The sequence below is a fragment of the Bubalus kerabau genome, chromosome 1, assembly GCF_029407905.1.
Source record: "Bubalus kerabau isolate K-KA32 ecotype Philippines breed swamp buffalo chromosome 1, PCC_UOA_SB_1v2, whole genome shotgun sequence".
In the NCBI taxonomy this organism is placed as follows: domain Eukaryota; kingdom Metazoa; phylum Chordata; class Mammalia; order Artiodactyla; family Bovidae; genus Bubalus; species Bubalus kerabau.
Genome location: NC_073624.1, coordinates 184,523,777 through 184,540,835, shown reverse-complemented (window position 1 = coordinate 184,540,835; position 17,059 = coordinate 184,523,777). Strand labels below are relative to the sequence as shown.

General features: G+C 51.1%; 1 protein-coding gene across 8 annotated transcripts in view; it reads left to right on the top strand.

The window, feature by feature from the left end:
* ELOF1 (elongation factor 1) overlaps positions 1–16,533 on the top strand; it is a 277,100-nt gene extending 260,567 nt beyond the window's left edge. The window contains exons 2-6 of one of the 8 annotated variants that reach the window (XR_008701973.1): positions 8,296–8,343; positions 12,943–13,076; positions 13,257–13,327; positions 13,587–13,716; positions 16,238–16,533. Coding sequence is in view for 3 of the 8 variants with exons in the window: in XM_055545511.1 (XP_055401486.1) it covers positions 12,961–13,076; positions 13,257–13,327; positions 13,587–13,651 (252 nt within the window). In the remaining 5 variants the exon portion in view is untranslated. Of the gene's footprint in view, positions 1–8,295; positions 8,344–8,419; positions 8,560–12,942; positions 13,077–13,256; positions 13,328–13,586; positions 13,803–13,984; positions 14,331–16,237 lie in introns of those variants that run through there. The other 7 variants (XR_008701972.1, XR_008701971.1, XR_008701974.1 and 4 more) reach the window with 7 other exon arrangements.
* Positions 16,534–17,059: the final 526 nt, after the last annotated feature.

Genomic DNA, 17,059 nt, shown 5'->3' with positions numbered 1-17,059 from the left:
TCACCCACCTCATGTTTGTTCCTCCACCTTTCTAGAAAAGAAATAGTATTTTTATAAATGTCTTGGGCTTCCTTTGAGGATTTCTGTGTGCAAATAAAGGAAAACCTGAATGTTTTTTTCTCCCCTTTCCCATTTATCTGCACCTTGCTTTTTTTTTTTTTTTTTTTTTTTGGCTGTTCCTCAAGGCATGCGGGGTCTTTCTTGACAAAGAGCTATGCTTAGCTGTGTCCTCTGTCCATGGGGATTCGCCAGGCAAGAATACTGGATTGGGTTGCCATGCCCTCCTCCAGGGGATCTTCCCAACCCAGGGATTGAACCCAGTTCTCCCGCATTGCAGGTGGATTCTTCACCGTCTGAACCATCAGGGAAGCCCATGAATGCTGGAGTGGGTAACCTATCCCTTCTCCAGGGGAAGTTCCCAACCCAGGAATCGAACAATGCAGGGGTCTTCTGCATTGCAGGTGGATTCTTTACCAGCTGATCTACCAGGGGATCAAACCCGTGCCTCTGCAGTGGGGCTGTGCAGACTTTACCACTGGACCACCAGGGAAGTCCTTGAACCTTGCTCTTTTGGTTTTGATTTTGTTTTCTTTTTAAAATCAACTTCACTGAGTTCTTACGGACACATTTTAGAAGTGTGCAGTTCAGTAAGTTTAGACAAAGGCACACACTCCTAAACCCAATGCCACAATCAAGAAACAAGCATTTCCTGCACCTGCAAAGGTTTTCTTTTGCAATTTGCTCTTGCTGCCCATTGTACCTGGAGATCTGCCCACCAGCCCTCCAGGGAGCTTATTTCTGCTGCTACAGAGGCCCCACTGGGTGCCTGGCCCCATTGTCTGTCTACCAAGGAGTGCCCAAATGCCTTCAATAATTTTGCTGTCCTCAAATCATGCTGCCATAAATGAGCCTGCACATTTATTTCCTATGTATGCAGAAATGATTGTAGAATAAACAAGATACATTCCTAAGAGGAAGATTGCCCTGCTTTTTGACAGCCACGGATTTTCTGCCTTGTGTCACCAGCTCCTCGCTGGGGCCTACAGAAATTTTTTCCAGTCCTTCCCTCTCACCAACACAGCCACCGTGGACACCCCCGGACCCGTGCTTTTGTACATCTGTGCAAGTACGTATGGGGAAAACTTCCAGAATTATTTCAGAGCCTGTTCCTGCTAAAGAACGCTGCAAACGAAATGCTCACCCTGAACCAAAAGCTGCAGAGCAATGCACTTACTTCCCCTCCGGGCTTCTCAGTTGACTAAAATCCACCCACAAACAGCCTGACCCAGCCAGTCGCAGGAACTACATTCTTGACTCACCAACACCGCCCACTTCAGCTGCTATGGGCCAGGGACCCAATTGTTTGGGAAATGGCATCTTACATTTGCTACTTTGTAGCAGTCAGTATTGATGAATTTGTTACATGGTACCTGTGTTACTTGGAAGGACTGAAGCTGACGCTGAAGCTACTGGCCACCTGATGCAAAGAGCCAACTCATTAGAAAAGACCCTGATGCTGGGAAGGATTGAGGGCAAGAGGAGAAGGGGGCAACAGAGGATGAGATGGTTGGACGGCATCGCTGAGTCAATGGACTTGAGTTTGAGCAAACTCCAGGAGATGGTGAAGGACAGGGAAGCCTGGCGTGCTGTAGTCCACGGGGTCGCAAAGAGTTGGACACGACTTAGCAACTGAACAGCAATATGTGTTACTATGCTTCCCAGGTTGTTCAGTGGTAAAGGATCCGCCTGGCAATGCAGGAGACACGGGCTGGATACCTGGGTTGGGAAGATCCCCTAGAGAAGGAAATGGCAACCCACTCCAGTACTCTTGCCTGGAGAATCCCATGGACAGGCAGCCTGGCAGGCTACAGTCCATGGGGTCACAAAGAATTGAACAACTGAACATGCACGCACACACACACACACACACACGTTATTGCTGCTACTGCTGCTGCTAAGTCGCTTCAGTCGTGTCCGACTCTGTGCAACCCCATGGACAGCAGCCCATCAGGCTCCCCCGTCCCTGGGATTCTCCAGGCAAGAACACTGGAGTGGGTTGCCGTTTCCTTCTCCAATGCATGAAAGTGAAAAGTGAAAGTGAAGTCGCTCAGTTGTGTCCGACTTTTAGCGACCCCATGGACTGCAGCCTACCAGGCTCCTCTGTCCGTGGGATTTTCCAGGCAAGAGTACTGGAGTGGGGTGCCATTGCCTTTAAGCAAATCTGGGGACTTCCTTGGTGGTTCAACAATTAAGATTTTGCCTTCCAACGCAAGGGGTGTAATTCTGATTTCTGGTCAGAGAGCTAAGATACGTACCACAAGCCTCATGGCCAGGAAAAAAAAAAAAGAAGCAAATTATATACTTTAAAAATGGTCCATATAAAAAAAAAATCCTTCAAAAAAATAAGCAAAACTGTCTTACCAAAATGCCAACCCTGAGTTCCTTTCAGCTGGTATTACTACCAGCCAAGTTCTATGCCAAACAAACAAAAAAAAAACAAAAAACACCATCCCAGGAGTTCCCTGGCTGTTCTGTGGTTAAGACCCAGTGCAGAGGGCACAAGTTTGCTCTCTGGTTGGGGGAAATACTGCATGCCTCATGGTGCAGCTGGGAAGAAAAGAACAAAAAACACACCATTGCTTCTAATCTTGACCAAGGAGGAACGGGCCAGCAGTATCCTGGCTTCTCAGGGCACAGAAGCTTGACAGATTAAGTCAGGTGCCCGAAGTCCTGCTCAGGAAATGGTAGACCCTCCATCTTAACCAGGACAGTCAAGGCAGCTCACAGCCACCCTGCCTCTCCCCACTGACTCAGAGACTCCAGGCAGGCAGGAGTCTGAATCAGAAGTCGGCCTCGTGTCCCTGTTTGCAGGGCCCAGAGTGTGGAATTAGCCCAACATCCCAGTTCACAGGGCCCAGAGTGTGGAAAGGAGAAGTGACACATCCAAGTTGACACAGGTGGAAAGGAAAACTGGTCCCCCTCCTCCACCAGGGCCGAGCACTTCTAACGCACGGAGGCCCAAGTCCTGAGCCAACCCAAGGAGCACCCAAAGGGACAAGGCAGGGTGGACATATGCCCTCAGAGAGGGCTTCCATGCAGCTTAGGGTGGGGGACAACGTCCACCAGCACATGGCCATGGTTGGAAAGCTGCCTTGTCAATTACAGGAAATAAGATGGCAGAATTCCTTAAGATCACAGTCACAGAGTTTCATCTCTTTCCTCTCTTCCCAACCAAGTGCATGTGATTCAACCATCACAGATATGGCGACTCTGAGCTCCATTCGTCACACCAGGTGCTGGGTCCGGCACCGGCGCCCTCACGCGGCCAGTTGGCTGTCAGTGGAGAGTCAGGTCATATGCACCGTCCTCAACAGCCTCTGAGGCCAAGACTCCTGAACGGCGAGGTGACACCTGCCTGAGCAAATAGCGAAATGCACAGTCATCCACGCAGCATGACCCTGGCTCCAGGAAAACATCCAGAGTGAATCTAGAAACAAACAGGAGAGAACGATGGCGTGATGTAGGTTAAGGTGATGTCGCAACTTTGCAGGAAAGACGTTATCTGCATTGTCGGTTTGCCCAGAGCAAAACAGCCTGACCCCTACTTCAGAGTGTATGCAAAAATGAATTAGAAGGGACTCACACGTTTTGGTGTAGAAATAAAATACAGTAACTCAACTATATTCCAAAATAAAAGTAAAATTAAATTAAAACTACAGTAGAGTAATTCAACTATAATCAAAAAAAAAAGAAGTAAAAAATACAGTAGAAAATGAACATCCACACAAAGATCTGAATAAGATAGCTCATAGTAGCTTTATACGTAACTGTCCCAAACTGGAAACAATCCAAATGTCCATTTTCAAGTGAAAGGATAAACAAATTGTGTTCCATCCATACGATAAAATGATAAAAAGGAACAACTACTGACATATGCAACATTCGTTGATGTTGTTTTGTCACTAAGTCCTGTCTAACTCTTTTTTGACCCCATGGACTGTAGCCCCACTAGGCTCCTCTGTCCATGGGATTCTCCAGGCAAGAATACTGGAGTGGGTTGCCATTTCTTACTCCAGGGGATCTTACCTGATCCAAGGCTCGAACCTGCGGCTCCTGCATTGGCAGGCAAATTCTTTACCAGAGCCACTAGGAAAGTCAAACACAACGTGGACATAGGGAATTCTTCGGCGGCCCAGCAGTTAGGACTTTCACTGCCTAGGACACAGGTTCAGTCCCAGGTCCGGGAACTAAGATCCTCCTAAGCTCCAAAGCCAAATCATCCCCCCACCAAACAAAACAAAACAAAAAAAACCATAGACATGTCTCAGACATACTAAGCTGAGTAAAAGAAGCCAAACGCAAGAGACTTCATATTGTATGATTCTGTTTATGTGACTTCCTCAAGAGCACAAAGTTATAGGAAGTGAAAACAGATTAGTTGGTGTCAAGGGCTGGGGGGCGGGGTAGGAATTGACTACAAAGAGACATAAGGAAACTTCTTTGCGGAGGGGAAGGTGAAAACATTCTCTAGGCTGATTATTGAGATTGTTTCACAGGTGTATGTATTTCTCAAAACGTGCAGTTTGTCAATTATATCTCAACAAAGATATGAGAGGAGGGAAGGAGTAAAAGTAGAGAGAGAAAGGAAAAAAGAAAAAGAGAGAGAGAAGAAAGGAAAAGGGAAAGAAAACAAACAAACAAAAAAACAACCAGTGAACTTGGCAATCATGAGGGAATATAGAATTGTCCAAATATATACTATGGCAGTCATGCAATAGCTACCTGTAGATGTATTGACCACTACCAAGAGGAAATACCAAGTTGCAAGGTAACATTATGGTATAAGGTAATAGCTCAGATGGTAAAGAATCTGCTTGCAATGCAGGAGACCCAGGTTCGATCCCTGGGTCAGGAAGATCCTCTGGAGAAGGAAATGGCTACCCACTCCAGTATTCTTGCCTGGAGAATCCCATTGGACAGAGGAGCCTGGCGGGCTACAGTCCGTGGGGTCGCAAAGAGTCCGATATGACTAAACGATTAACACTACTACTACCACTCTGTGTGTATCCAGGTTTCTACAAGCAAGATCAAACCAGTCAATTCTTAAGGAAATCAACGCTGAACATTCATTGGAAGGACTGATGCTGAAGCCGACGCTCCAATGACGCCAAGAGCCAACTCATTGGAAAAGACCCTGATGCTGGGAAAGATGGAGGGCAGAAGTGGACAACAGAGATGAGATGGTTGGATGGCATCACCAACTCAATGGACATGAGTTTGAGGAAACTCTGGGAGATGATGAAGGACAAGGAAGCCTGGCGTGCTGCAGTCCATGGGATCGCAAAGAGTCAGTGGGACTGAGCGACTGAACAAGTTAACACAAGACAAGCCTGAAGAGAGTCCTCCAGAGAGGCACTTCCTGGGGTGAAGCTCGGTAGTTCCCAGAGTAACAGTGCCCCCTAGAGGACTTCTGGAGATAGGTTTATTGGAAACAATCTTATTACAAGTTCTTTTCTTAAACACTCTCAATGAAAACAGTTCTTATCAAGACTGCCAGGGACCAAACACTTGCCAAAGTCAACAGTCAACTGTCTTTCATCTTACTCAAACTCCCAGACACATGTGACAACAGTTGATCACTCTTGTCTTGCAATACTTTTTTTATGGAGACTTCTAGGAGAGGACAACCCACGTCTTTTTCCTCCAATCTCATTGGTCTGGCTGGTCTCTTACTGGCTCCTCCTTCCTAATCTCTAAGGCTGGGGAGCCCTGGTCTCCTTTCTTTAAACTTATTATTTTATATTTATTTATTTGGCTGTGTTAGGTCTTAGTTGTGGCGTGTGGGATCTAGTTTCCCGACCAGGGATAAAACATGGGCCCCCTGCATTTAGAGCACAGTCTTAGCCATTGGACCACCCAGAAAGTCCCTGGTCTCCTTCCATTTTTGTTTTGTTTTTAATAATTTTAGTTATTTTTTACTGTGCTGGGTCTTAGTCGCTGCACAGGCTTTTTTCTAGTTTCGCGCAGAGAGCAGCCCTGCTCTCTAGTTGCAGTGTGCGGGCTTTTCATTGCAGTGGCTTCTCTTGTTGCAGAGCACAGGCTCTAAGACAGGTGGGCTTCAGTACTTACAGCACGTGGGCTTAGTAGTTGTGGCTTCTGGGCTCTAGAAAACAGGCTCAATAGTTGTGGTGCATGGGCTTTGTTGCTCTGTGGTATATGGGATGTTTCCAGATCAGGGATCAAATCCTGCATTGGCAGGCAGATTCTTTCCCACTGAGTCACCAGGGAAGCACCCCCTGGGCTCCTTCTAGCCTTCTTTTGCTGCACTTTGCCCTTTACCCCTGAAACCCCAAGTGACCTCCTCTGGCCCAAGGCTTTAAATCATCTCCATATGTAGATGACTCTCAAAATCACATCCAACTTCTTCTTCTGAGCCCCTAATATCCCTTCCAAAGGCTTTTCCATACCCTCTCTTGCTTCTCTCAAACCTGTCACAGCCAAACACAACCCTTGACCTCTCCTCCAAATCAGTTCTCTCAAGCCTTTCCTCTTCTGAGTAAGAGGCAGCACCCAGGGTTTCCAACCTTGATTCTCCTCTCTCCTTCACTCCCTCTTCTTTTTTTTTTTTTTTTTTTTTTTAATAATTTTGACTGTGCTGGGGTTTTGTTGTAGCTTGGGGGCTCTCTAGTTGCAGAGCACCAGCTTAGCTGCCCAGTAGTATGTGGGATCTTAGTTCCCTACTGCTGCTGCTGCTAAGTCACTTCAGTCATGTCTGACTCTGTACGATCCCATAGACGGCAGCCCACCAGGCTCCCCAGTCCCTGGGATTCTCCAGGCAAGAACACTGGAGTGGGTTGCCATTTCCTTCTCCAATGCATGAAAGTGAAAAGTGAAAGTGAAGTCGCTCAGTCGTGTCCGACTCTTGGCGACCCCATGGACTGCAGCCCACCAGGCTCCTCCATCCATGGGATTTTCCAGGCAAGAGTACTGGAGTGGGGTGTCATTGCCTTCTCCGCTTGCTTAGTTCCCTAACCAGGGATTATACCCTGGTACCCTGCAGTGGAAGGTGGATTCTTAACCACTGGGCCACCAACGAAGTCCCCCCTCTTAGGTTCTACTTCTGTGTAACTTCTACTCAGCCTCTGGATTTCATCCTGAGCAGCAGCCTCCCGGGCAAGCCTTCTCTAACCTCCCAGACTAGTTGGGCAACCTTCTTCACCATCAATATGCTCTGAAATCTACACACTCCCCTCTGCTGAGCTGAACAGTGTAGCAACTGATCCTTTATGTTTCTTTTTTATTTTTATTAGAGGATAATTGCTTCACAATGTTGTATTGGTGTCTGCTGTACAACATGAATCAGCCATAAGTACACGTATGTCCCCTCCCTCTTGAGCCTTCCTCCCACTTCCTCCCATCCTACCCCTCTAGATGGTCACAGAGTACGGGCTGTGTTACACAGCAGCTTTCCACTAGCTGTCTTACACATAGCAGCACGTATATGTCAATGCTACTCTTTCAATTCATTCCGCCTGATCCTTCCTCAGCTGTCATCCACAAGTTATGTTTCTGTCCAGCCTCTTCACTGCTGCTGCTAAGTAGCGGCAGCCTCTAACTACATTGTGGGAATTGTGGAGCTTAGTTTTCCTCTCCCCTCACCCTTACTGCCTGTCCAATCTCATGTATTATAGCTTCCACACTCAAAATTGACCAAGACAGGACATCACCAGGGAGTTAGTTAGAAAGGCTGACTTTCAGGTCCCACTCCTGACCTAATGAGCCAGAATCTGTATTAGAATAAGATCCACAGGTTCTTGTTAAAGTTTGACAAGAGCTTCTTACAAGCTTCTCTCACACTCTGATTCAGCCATACAGTTCTGTGCATGTCCTTAGCACTGGGATATATGTATGTGGCTGACGTCTGGGAGGCCCATGTGAGTTGCAAAGGGCTGAGGCTTGAACTGGGAGAAAAGATAAGTGAAGATGCTGCAGCCAAGGGCGAAGCTGCCTTTCCAGGGCTACTATGGCCACGTCCACCTCTCCGGAAACGCGGTAACTGCCAGTGCGGGAGTGCACCAAAGTTGTGCCCACAAGCGCCGGCTCTAACTACCAAGTTTGGTCAGGCCCTTGTGCAGGCACAGTGCGTTCCTGCCGCCGGACCCGAAATGGGAGTACGCGTGCGCACAGAGAAGATGCTGGAGGAGGCGGGGTTTCCTCGCTGGGCAGTCCCAGCCTCGGGAGGACGAGAAGGCGGGGGAGGTAAGAGATTTCCGCTTCCGCCGAGAGCCGGAAGTCACTGTCTCCCGGGTGAACGAGGCGGTCGCCACAAGGGTGTGAGTGCAGGTAAAGGTTCGCGGGGGCGGACGTTGGGGCCGGGTGGGGCTGGGCGCTCTGCGACCCCAGGGCGCTCACGGGGTCCTGAAGGAGGCGCCGAGGGCCCAGGGCTCGGGGAACGGCCCATCGGGGAACTTCATTGCCTCGGGTCTCTGCAGGTCCCAGCCCGCTGCTCGGAGGCCTGGATGCTACCGGCGGCTGGCGGGAGGCGACACCGAAGCTTCGGTGAGCCTGGATGAACAGTCCTCCCACCGCCTCTTGAGTTCCGCCAGGGGCAATGGCTGAGCTCTCTTCCATCTTCTTGGCGCGCTTTGGACTTAGGTCTCCACCTAAGTACAGTCCCCGGTCCCCGGAACTTTACATGCAGTCCATACCCCTTTTCTGCAGTGTAGTTGGGGGGCACTATAGTCACCGGGAAAAATGGGATTCTGGGGCCCATCTCTAGCTTCAGGAGACTTGTTTGTATATTCAACAGATAGTTATTTAGCACTTAATGCATACCAGGCACTAGGCGTGCTGCTGATTCGTTGTTGTTTAATTGTTCAGTCCTGTCCGACCCTATGGACTGCAACACTCCAGGCTTCTTTGTCCATGGGTTTTCCCAGGCAACAATACTGGAGTCGGTTGCCATTTCTTTCACCGGATCTTCTTGACCCAGGGATCAAACCCCAGCCTCCTGCATTGGCAGGTGAGCCACCAGGGCTGCTGATTCCAGCCATGGACAAATCAGCCTCCTACCCCAACCCGCAGAACTGACATTCTAGTTGGGGGACATCTGGTGTGAAGTTCAGAAAGTTGCATTTTTCTGAGCAGCCCCCAGGTGATTCTTTGGCAGGTGGTACCCAGGGCCTGGCTCTGGGGAAATTTTTCCAACAAAACACTCTGGCCAAAGGTGGGAGCCTGGGCTGCTGAAGTGGCTACACTTTACTAAAGCCTGCAGGGTCTTGTGGTTGGCATGCTGCTTTCGTCTTCTGTTGCATCTCACATCCATCTCCCTGTTGCTCACTGGGCTTCAGCTGTATCAGTCTTCTTTCTGTTTCTCAAGAAAAGCTGGTGCTTCCTTGAAGCCTTTGCAATTGAAGCGTTTCCAGCCTCTGCTTGCACTGTCTTATGTGGATTTTCTTTCTCTCGTCGTTCAGTCCTCATTTTAAATGACCCCTCCCCAGGGGATCCTTCAGGCTCCACCCTTGAGTGAAGTAGCCCTGTCCCAGAAAAGTTCAGATAGCCTTGTTTTTTGTTTTTAATTTTATTTATTCACTGGATGCCCTGGGTCTTTGTGGCTGCGCTCGGGCTTTTTCTAGTTGCGGTGAGCGGGAGCTACTCTCTAGTTGCACTGCAAAGGCTTCTCATTGCAGTGGCCTCTCTCGTTGTGGCTCACAGGCTCAGGAGTTGTGGCATGCAGCCTTAGTGACCCCGCAGCATGTCAGATCTTCCCAGACCAGGGATAGAACCCGTATCCCCTGCATTAGCTACCGGACTACCGAGGAAGTCCCACGTCGCTCTGTTTTATTAACCTCATAGCACTTGCCAGTGGCTTGCCAGGTGGTGCTAGTGGTAAAGAACCTGCCTGCTAATACAGGAAACGTAAGAGATTTGGGTTCAATCCCTGGTTGGGGAAAATCCCCCGGAGAAGGAAATGGCAACCCACTCCAGTATTCTTGCCTGGGAAATCCCATGGACAGAGAAGTCTGGCGGGCCATAGTCCATAGGGTCACAAAGAGTCAGAGACCACTGAAGTGACTTAACACACACACACACACACACACACACACCACTTGGCAATATTTGATTTTTTTTCCCTTATTAGTTAGCTTAAGGGTCTGTCTTCTCCACCAGAATATCAGTTACACAAGAGCAGACACCTCACCTTCCCTGATTACAGCACTGCTGTGGCTTGCTCTAGGCCTGGCATTGGTTGGTTCATTCATTCATTCAGTAAATATTTGTTGAACACCAGCTCTGTGCCATGAACTGTTCTAGGCTCTGAGGATACAAAGAAAAGACAGAAATCCCTGCCCACAAGGAGTTCACACTCTGAGGGTGGTGGGCAGGAACCAGTGAGGAAGCTGTTGTGATCATCCAGGCCAGAGAAGACCTGGACTCTGGACTCAAGATCACAGAACTGGCCCTGGGAGTGGTGAGAAGTGGTCAGATGCTGGGCATCTTCTAAAGGGAGAACAGTAGGGAACTTCCCTGGTGGTCCAGTGGTTAAGAATCTGAGCTTCCGCTGCCAGGGCGTGGGTTCCATCCCTGATTGGGGGAACTAAGATCCTGCATGCCTAAAATAAACGTAGGGCAGTAGGATCAGGGTGAGATAAGGGGTGTGAGAGGGGGCAAAAGGAACTGAGGTCGAGTCCAGGGATTTTGGAAAGGTGGACTTGCTGTCTGCTGAGCTGAAGAAGACTGCAGGAGAGCAGATTGAGGTGTTTGGAGCTGGGTTTTGGACAGGTCATGTTTAAACATTGGTTAGCATCAGGTGTGGCTGAGGCAGGTGGTCAGGAAGGCTACAGTTCAGAGGAGGCAGTGGAAGCAGTGACGCGGGGTGGAGGTGAATGTATTTGGACAAGGGAGAGGCCCAGAGACTGAACGAGTGGATTCACTATCCTTAGCGAATTAGAGAGGTGGGGTGGGGTTGCAGCAGCAGAGACTGCCAGAACCTGCCATCAAGGAGTGAGTGGGGAGAGTCCCAGGTCCTGAGAGCCCTGTGAAAAGGGTAGGCGGAGAAACCGGTATGTCCAGTGTGCTGAGGAGTGGGGACTGCCCTGTGGGGTGGACAGCATGGCAGGGGCAGTGGAGAGAGAACCGGAGAGAAGGCAGACAGCTCTATTTGAAAAACTCTCTAAAAATGAAGAGATTGTTTTAAATGATGGGCAAAGTCATCCCAAGTGTGTTTGTTAATGATCCAGTAGAGAGAGCAAGTGTGATGCTGGGATCTAAGGCCCAAGGGAACGAACTGTGTTTGTGGGGAGCGAGGCTGTTCTTCCATAGCAAAAGAGGAAAGGTCAAGTGGGTGGTCCTGGCGACTTGTGGATTGTGGATGTTCACTGCCAGCTCCTTCTGTTTACTCAGTGAATTGGAAGCACCTTTAGTTTAGAACAAGAACATCAGATAGAGAGTGATCACACGTGTGAATGAAACACTGGTCTTTCTGCTAGTCATGGAAGGATGAGACCAGAAGCAGGGGTGGATGGGGGTGGGAGGGGTGCTTCGGGAGGTTAGCCCGGTGCCTGACATGGGAGATTGCACTCAGCATAGCTGCTGCTGCTTCCCTGTCGACCTGCCTCTGAGGCATCTTCCCCTGGACGTGCCATTTGCCCCAGCACCTTGCTCTTCCTTTGTGTCAGACATCAGAGAACCGGGCCCCTTTTCCCCTGAGCCACCACCTCCGTCCCCCACCACAACCTTCGGAGTCAACCCGGACCCTTCCTTATCACACTGCTTACCTGCCCCACTAGACTGTTCCTTCTTGACATGCTCACCACTGGCTTGTCCCCTCTGTCTCACTCACCCACTGCTGCTTTTCACCCCGAACAACCCTGTCCTGGTTCTGACTTCATCTTCACCCAGGCTTTCCACCCATCCCTTTCCTTGGTCCCTCTCTTTCTCTTTTTAAAAATATTTATTTATTTATTTGGCTGCACAGGGTCATAGATACAGCATGCAGCCTCTTCAGTCTCATTTCGGCACGCGGAATCCTTAGTTGCAGCATGCGGGATCTTTAGTTGTGGCATGCAAACTCTTAGTTGTGACATGTGGGGTCTAATTCCCTGCCCAGGGATCGAACCCAGGGCCCCTGCATTGGGAGTGTAGTCTTAGCCACTGGACCACCAGGGAAGTCCCTCCTTGGTCTCTTTAAAACACCAAGCAATTTCATCCCTACACTCCCCAAAGCCTCCAGCATCCATCCAAATATTCAGAACACTCCCACCTGCTCCCTCCCCACCCCCTTTCTCCCCACAGCCTGCCCCTCTACCCAACCCACATGGTCCCCAAACCCTGGCCAGGCCCTCACCCTTTTATATGGCATTTCCTTGCTCCAAATGCATGTCCCCGTTTCTCTGTCCAGCAGCCCCTCATCTGCAAAGAGCCTGCCCGAGGGGCCCCCCAGAGGGTTCTGTCACATCCTTTCAGTGTCATTCCTCCTGGGTGGCATTGGCCTGTCCCGTGACAGAAGGAGCGGCCTGAATAAAATCTCTGGCTCCCGAGCACTCCTGCCTGACCGGCCTTCACAGAGTCTTGTCCTCACTAGGAATGGTGGCCTCCTGTGTAGGTGCTGGCAGCAGACAGGCCAGGCTCTTACCATATGTCCTGTTCGCCCTCCCTGTGAGACCAGGCTCGGATGGAAACCTCATACCCCTTCATAGACAGGAGGCTGAGGCACAGAGAATTTAAGGAACCCACTTGGGATCCTGCAGGAAGTGGAGGAGCTGGGGTTAGAATCCAGGCCTCCTGACCCCATAGTGCACTGAGTTGTCTGCCTGCCCAGCCCCTGGGAGCCTCAGGCAAGACCTCCCTTCTCCAGAGGCAGCCAACCTGCTTCCTAGGGCATCGGGCTGGGGGGCTGCATGGGACCCACGAGTCACTGACTTCTGTCCCTTCTGCCCACAGGTTCACTCCCCTACAGACATGGGGCGCAGAAAGTCGAAACGGAAGCCACCCCCCAAGAAGAAGATGACAGGCACCCTGGAGACCCAGTTCACCTGCCCCTTCTGCAACCACGAGAAGTCCTGTGACGTGAAAATGTGAGTGGGGCCGGGGATCCTGCCTCACGGGGCCACTTCCTCCTTCCTCAGTTGGGGTGTGGCTCACCCCCACCACTACCCTATCCTCCAATCTGCCCCAAGCCCTCCTGCTTAGGGGGATCATCACCCACAGACAGAGGCCCTTTCCTTCACTAGTCCCTGCACCTCCTCCTGTTCCAGGGACCGAGCCCGAAACACCGGAGTCATCTCTTGTACCGTGTGCCTAGAGGAATTCCAGACGCCCATCACTTGTATCCTTGGGAAACCGGGCTTTTTCCAGGAGATGGGTTGGGGGTTCTGGGCGGCCCCAAATGGGCTGCTCGAGGACACCCAGCCCTGCAGCGTGCCCTGGGGGCGTGGCCACCGAGAGGAACCAGCGCCACGGGCTGACTTATGTGGTGTGAACGGGGTTCAGGGCAGTGGTCTGGCTAACAGTGGCGTGAGCTACAGAAAAGTAAATGTGGGAAAGGGGTCCAGTGCTACCAGTTGCCCTTGACCGCAGCGGCTCAGATCTGTCAGAACCAGTGGACGTGTACAGCGATTGGATAGATGCCTGCGAGGCTGCCAATCAGTAGCGACGCAGACGGCCCACCCCCTTGGCAGCCCCGCCCACTGGGTACCAGTCAAGAGACATTCCAGGGTGTGGGTCCAGGGCCTTTGCAGCCCCGAATGTGAGTGTGTGCAGAGTGGGTGTGTGTGTGTCCCGAATGTGAGTGTGTGCAGAGTGGGTGGGTGGGTGTGGGTGGGTGGGTGGGTGTGGTGGGTGTGTGTGTGTGTGTGTGTGTGTGTGTGTGTGTGTGCGCACGCGCACACGCGGCTGCAGGTGCGACTGCGGGGGAGTCTTCGTGGGAAGCCGGTAGAGTTGAAGGGTGGTGGGGCCCCGGGGGCCTGAAATGCTTGTTCAACAGGCCTTTGACTGGCTCCAGCCTCTAGCACCTGGGCCACCGGCTTCAGGGCCCTGTTTTCTCTAGAGGCCTGCGTCCTGACCCGCCTCTGTAGGGCAGGCCCTCAGAGGCTGCCACCGGCCTCTCCAGCACCTTCCTGTACCTCACCAGCACTTGGCCATTGAACAGGACTGACTGCTCCCCCTCCCCAGCTGCCTTCCCAGGTCTCTGGTCTGGGATTCAAGTCACAGTCCCATGGGCCCCCTGGCAGGGCGGCCTGTTTTCATGTTCCCTCGCTTTTGTAGAGGAGGGAGGGGCTGGGCTGGGGACAGCTGTCTGTCACAAGCCCTTAAATAAAGCAGCAAACGAGGAACTCCCAGTTCTCTGATTTCCTGGGCTCTGGGTCAGACCCAGGGGCTCAACGCAGGAAAAGGGGAGACTGAGGCATTCAGAGTTTGCCCAGCGGGCCGTCTGAAGTGGGGTTCAGTCAGTCCTTCAAACCATCCCACGTTTTATCCACTCTACAAGCATTCGAGGTGAAACCCGGGCCACTGGGCTCAGGGGACAGGGATAAACACACAGGCATCTGGCCAGGCATTTACAGTCATGGTGGAAACCAGGGCCAACAGAGCCCGGGGTGGGGGTGGAGTCATCAGAGAGGGCTTCCTGGGGGACCCCCCTGAAGAAGGTCAGGCTCCAGGGCCCCCCTGTTCCTGAGGCTGCTCTCAGGTGTGCCTGCCTTCCCACCGTGCTCCAACAGCCACCCTGGGAGGAAGATGCTCACAGGTGAGGAAGCAGGCCAGAGATAGGCGGTCGTGGGCCCAGGGTCCCACAGCCAGCAGGCTTCACAGCCCAGGGTCTCACTCATGAGTTCAGGGTCCAGGCAAAGGGAACAACTCCTGGCTTCCTGGGGGCTGAATGGGGTGAGGATCCCTGGAGGGGAATAAGAGACCAGACTGTTGTCCTAGGGTGGTAGGGAGACTGGAGGTGGGGCCAGATGCACATGTTCAGTGTAACAAATATTGGTTTTGGCACTTGCCTTGCAGTCCAGGGGTTGGGACTACAAGCTTCCAGTGCGAAGAAATGTTGGTCTTTGTCCCTGGATCCTGGCACAAAGCTAAAATGCTTGGAATTTCCTGGGCAGCCAGAGTATCTTCATCATTCATAAAGAGCCCATTTTTGCTCACTGGTGAGATTGTGCTAATGAGGTGATTTAGAATGGGGCCCTAGACATCCTTGGGGCTTCCCAAGTGGCACGATGGTAAAGACTCCACCTGCCAGTGCAGGAGACCAAGTTCAATCCCTGTTGGGAAGATTTTTTAAAGGAGGAAATGGCAACCCATTCCAGTATTCTTGACTGGAGAATTCCATGGACAGAAGAGCCTGGTGGGCTGTAGTCTATGGGGTTGCAAAGAGTTGGACACGACTGAGTGGCTAGACAACAACAAATCAGCATTACCCATAGTGTATGAAGTAAAGTGAAAGTCTTTCAGTCATGTCTGACTCTTTGTGACCCCATGGATTATACAGGCCATAGAATTTTCTAGGCCAGAATACTGCATTGGGTAACCTTTCCCTTCTCCAGGAGATCTTCCCAACCCAGGAATCGAACCGGGGCCTCCTGCATTACAGGCAGATTCTTTACCAGCTGAGTCACAAGGGAAGCCCAAGAATACTGGAGTGGGTAGCCTATCCCTTCTCCAGCGGATCTTCCCAACCTAGGAATCGAACCAGGGTCTCCTGCATTGCAGGTGGATTCTTTAACAACTGAGCTATGAGGGGAGCCCCCCCATAGTGTTTAGTATGCATTAAGTGCTCAATAACTAACACAGCTGAAGTGACTGAGCACTCAACAACCTCAGCATGGGACTGATTCCTGAGTAGGAACTCTCAGCCAACCTACCAACCTTTGGGAAGGGGCCTAAAGGAGATCAACCTGAATATTCACTGGAAGGGCTGATGCTGAAGCTCCAATACTTTGGCCACCTGATGGGAAGCTGACTCACTGGAAAAGACCCTGATGCTGGGAAAGATTGAGGGCAGGAGGGGAAGGAGGGCAGCAGAGGATGAGATGGTTGGATAGAATCACTGACACAATGGACACATTGGTTGCTCAGTCGTGTCCGACTCTGCGACCCCATGGTCTATAGCCCACCAGGCTCCTCTTTCCATGGGATTTTCTAGGAAAGAATACTGGAGTGGTTGCCATTTCCTTCTCCAGGGGATCTTCCCGACCCAGGGATCAAATCCATGTCTCCTCTGTCTCCTGCATTGCAGGCATATTCTTTACCTGCCTGCAGGATATGAATCTGAGCAAACTCCAGGAGATAGAGGAGGACAGGGAACCCTGGAGGGCCACAGTCCATGGGGTCGCAGAGTCAGACATGACTTAGCGACTGAACAACAACAATGGGACCTACAGATGAAGTGCTTTGAGAACAAGATCTGATGAACTTCTGCCTGTGGTGAACACTTAGAGGTGCCAGAACACATGGAAAGGATTCAGGAGTTCCACACCCCTCCCCACACCTTGCTCTCTGTGCCCCTCCCTTCTGGCTCCTCCTGAGTTTGATCCTTCCATAATAAAACCAAAGTAATAATAAAACCAGTGATCTAATAAAAAGTAAAATGTTTCTCCAGGTTTTGTGAACCAGTGTAGTAAATTAACAGAATCTGAGGAGCGGGTGGAGGGAGCCCCACCCCCACCCCACCCCACCCCCCGGATCTACAGCTAGTCGGTCAGAAGCACAGGGAACAACCTGGACTTGTGATTGGCTCCTAACGTGGGGGAGGGGCAGTCCTGAACAGAACCCTTATCCTGTGGGATCAGATGGTGTCTTGAAGTAGTGTCAGAATTGAGTTAACTGATTGGTGGTGTTGGAAACAAAAACACCTGAACAGGCAGACAGCAAGATCCCAGACAATCTGGTAGTCCTGGTGCTCTGGCAGCGTGGGGCAGCTCAAAGCTCCTCCACGCAGCCCCATGAGCCTGGGCAGCAAGTGGAAGGATGATGGAAACTGTCCCAGGGCCACCCTGAGGACAGAGGCGCCCAGCGTGATTCCTGACACAGTGCCAGCAGATGGTGACCCACCAGGGCA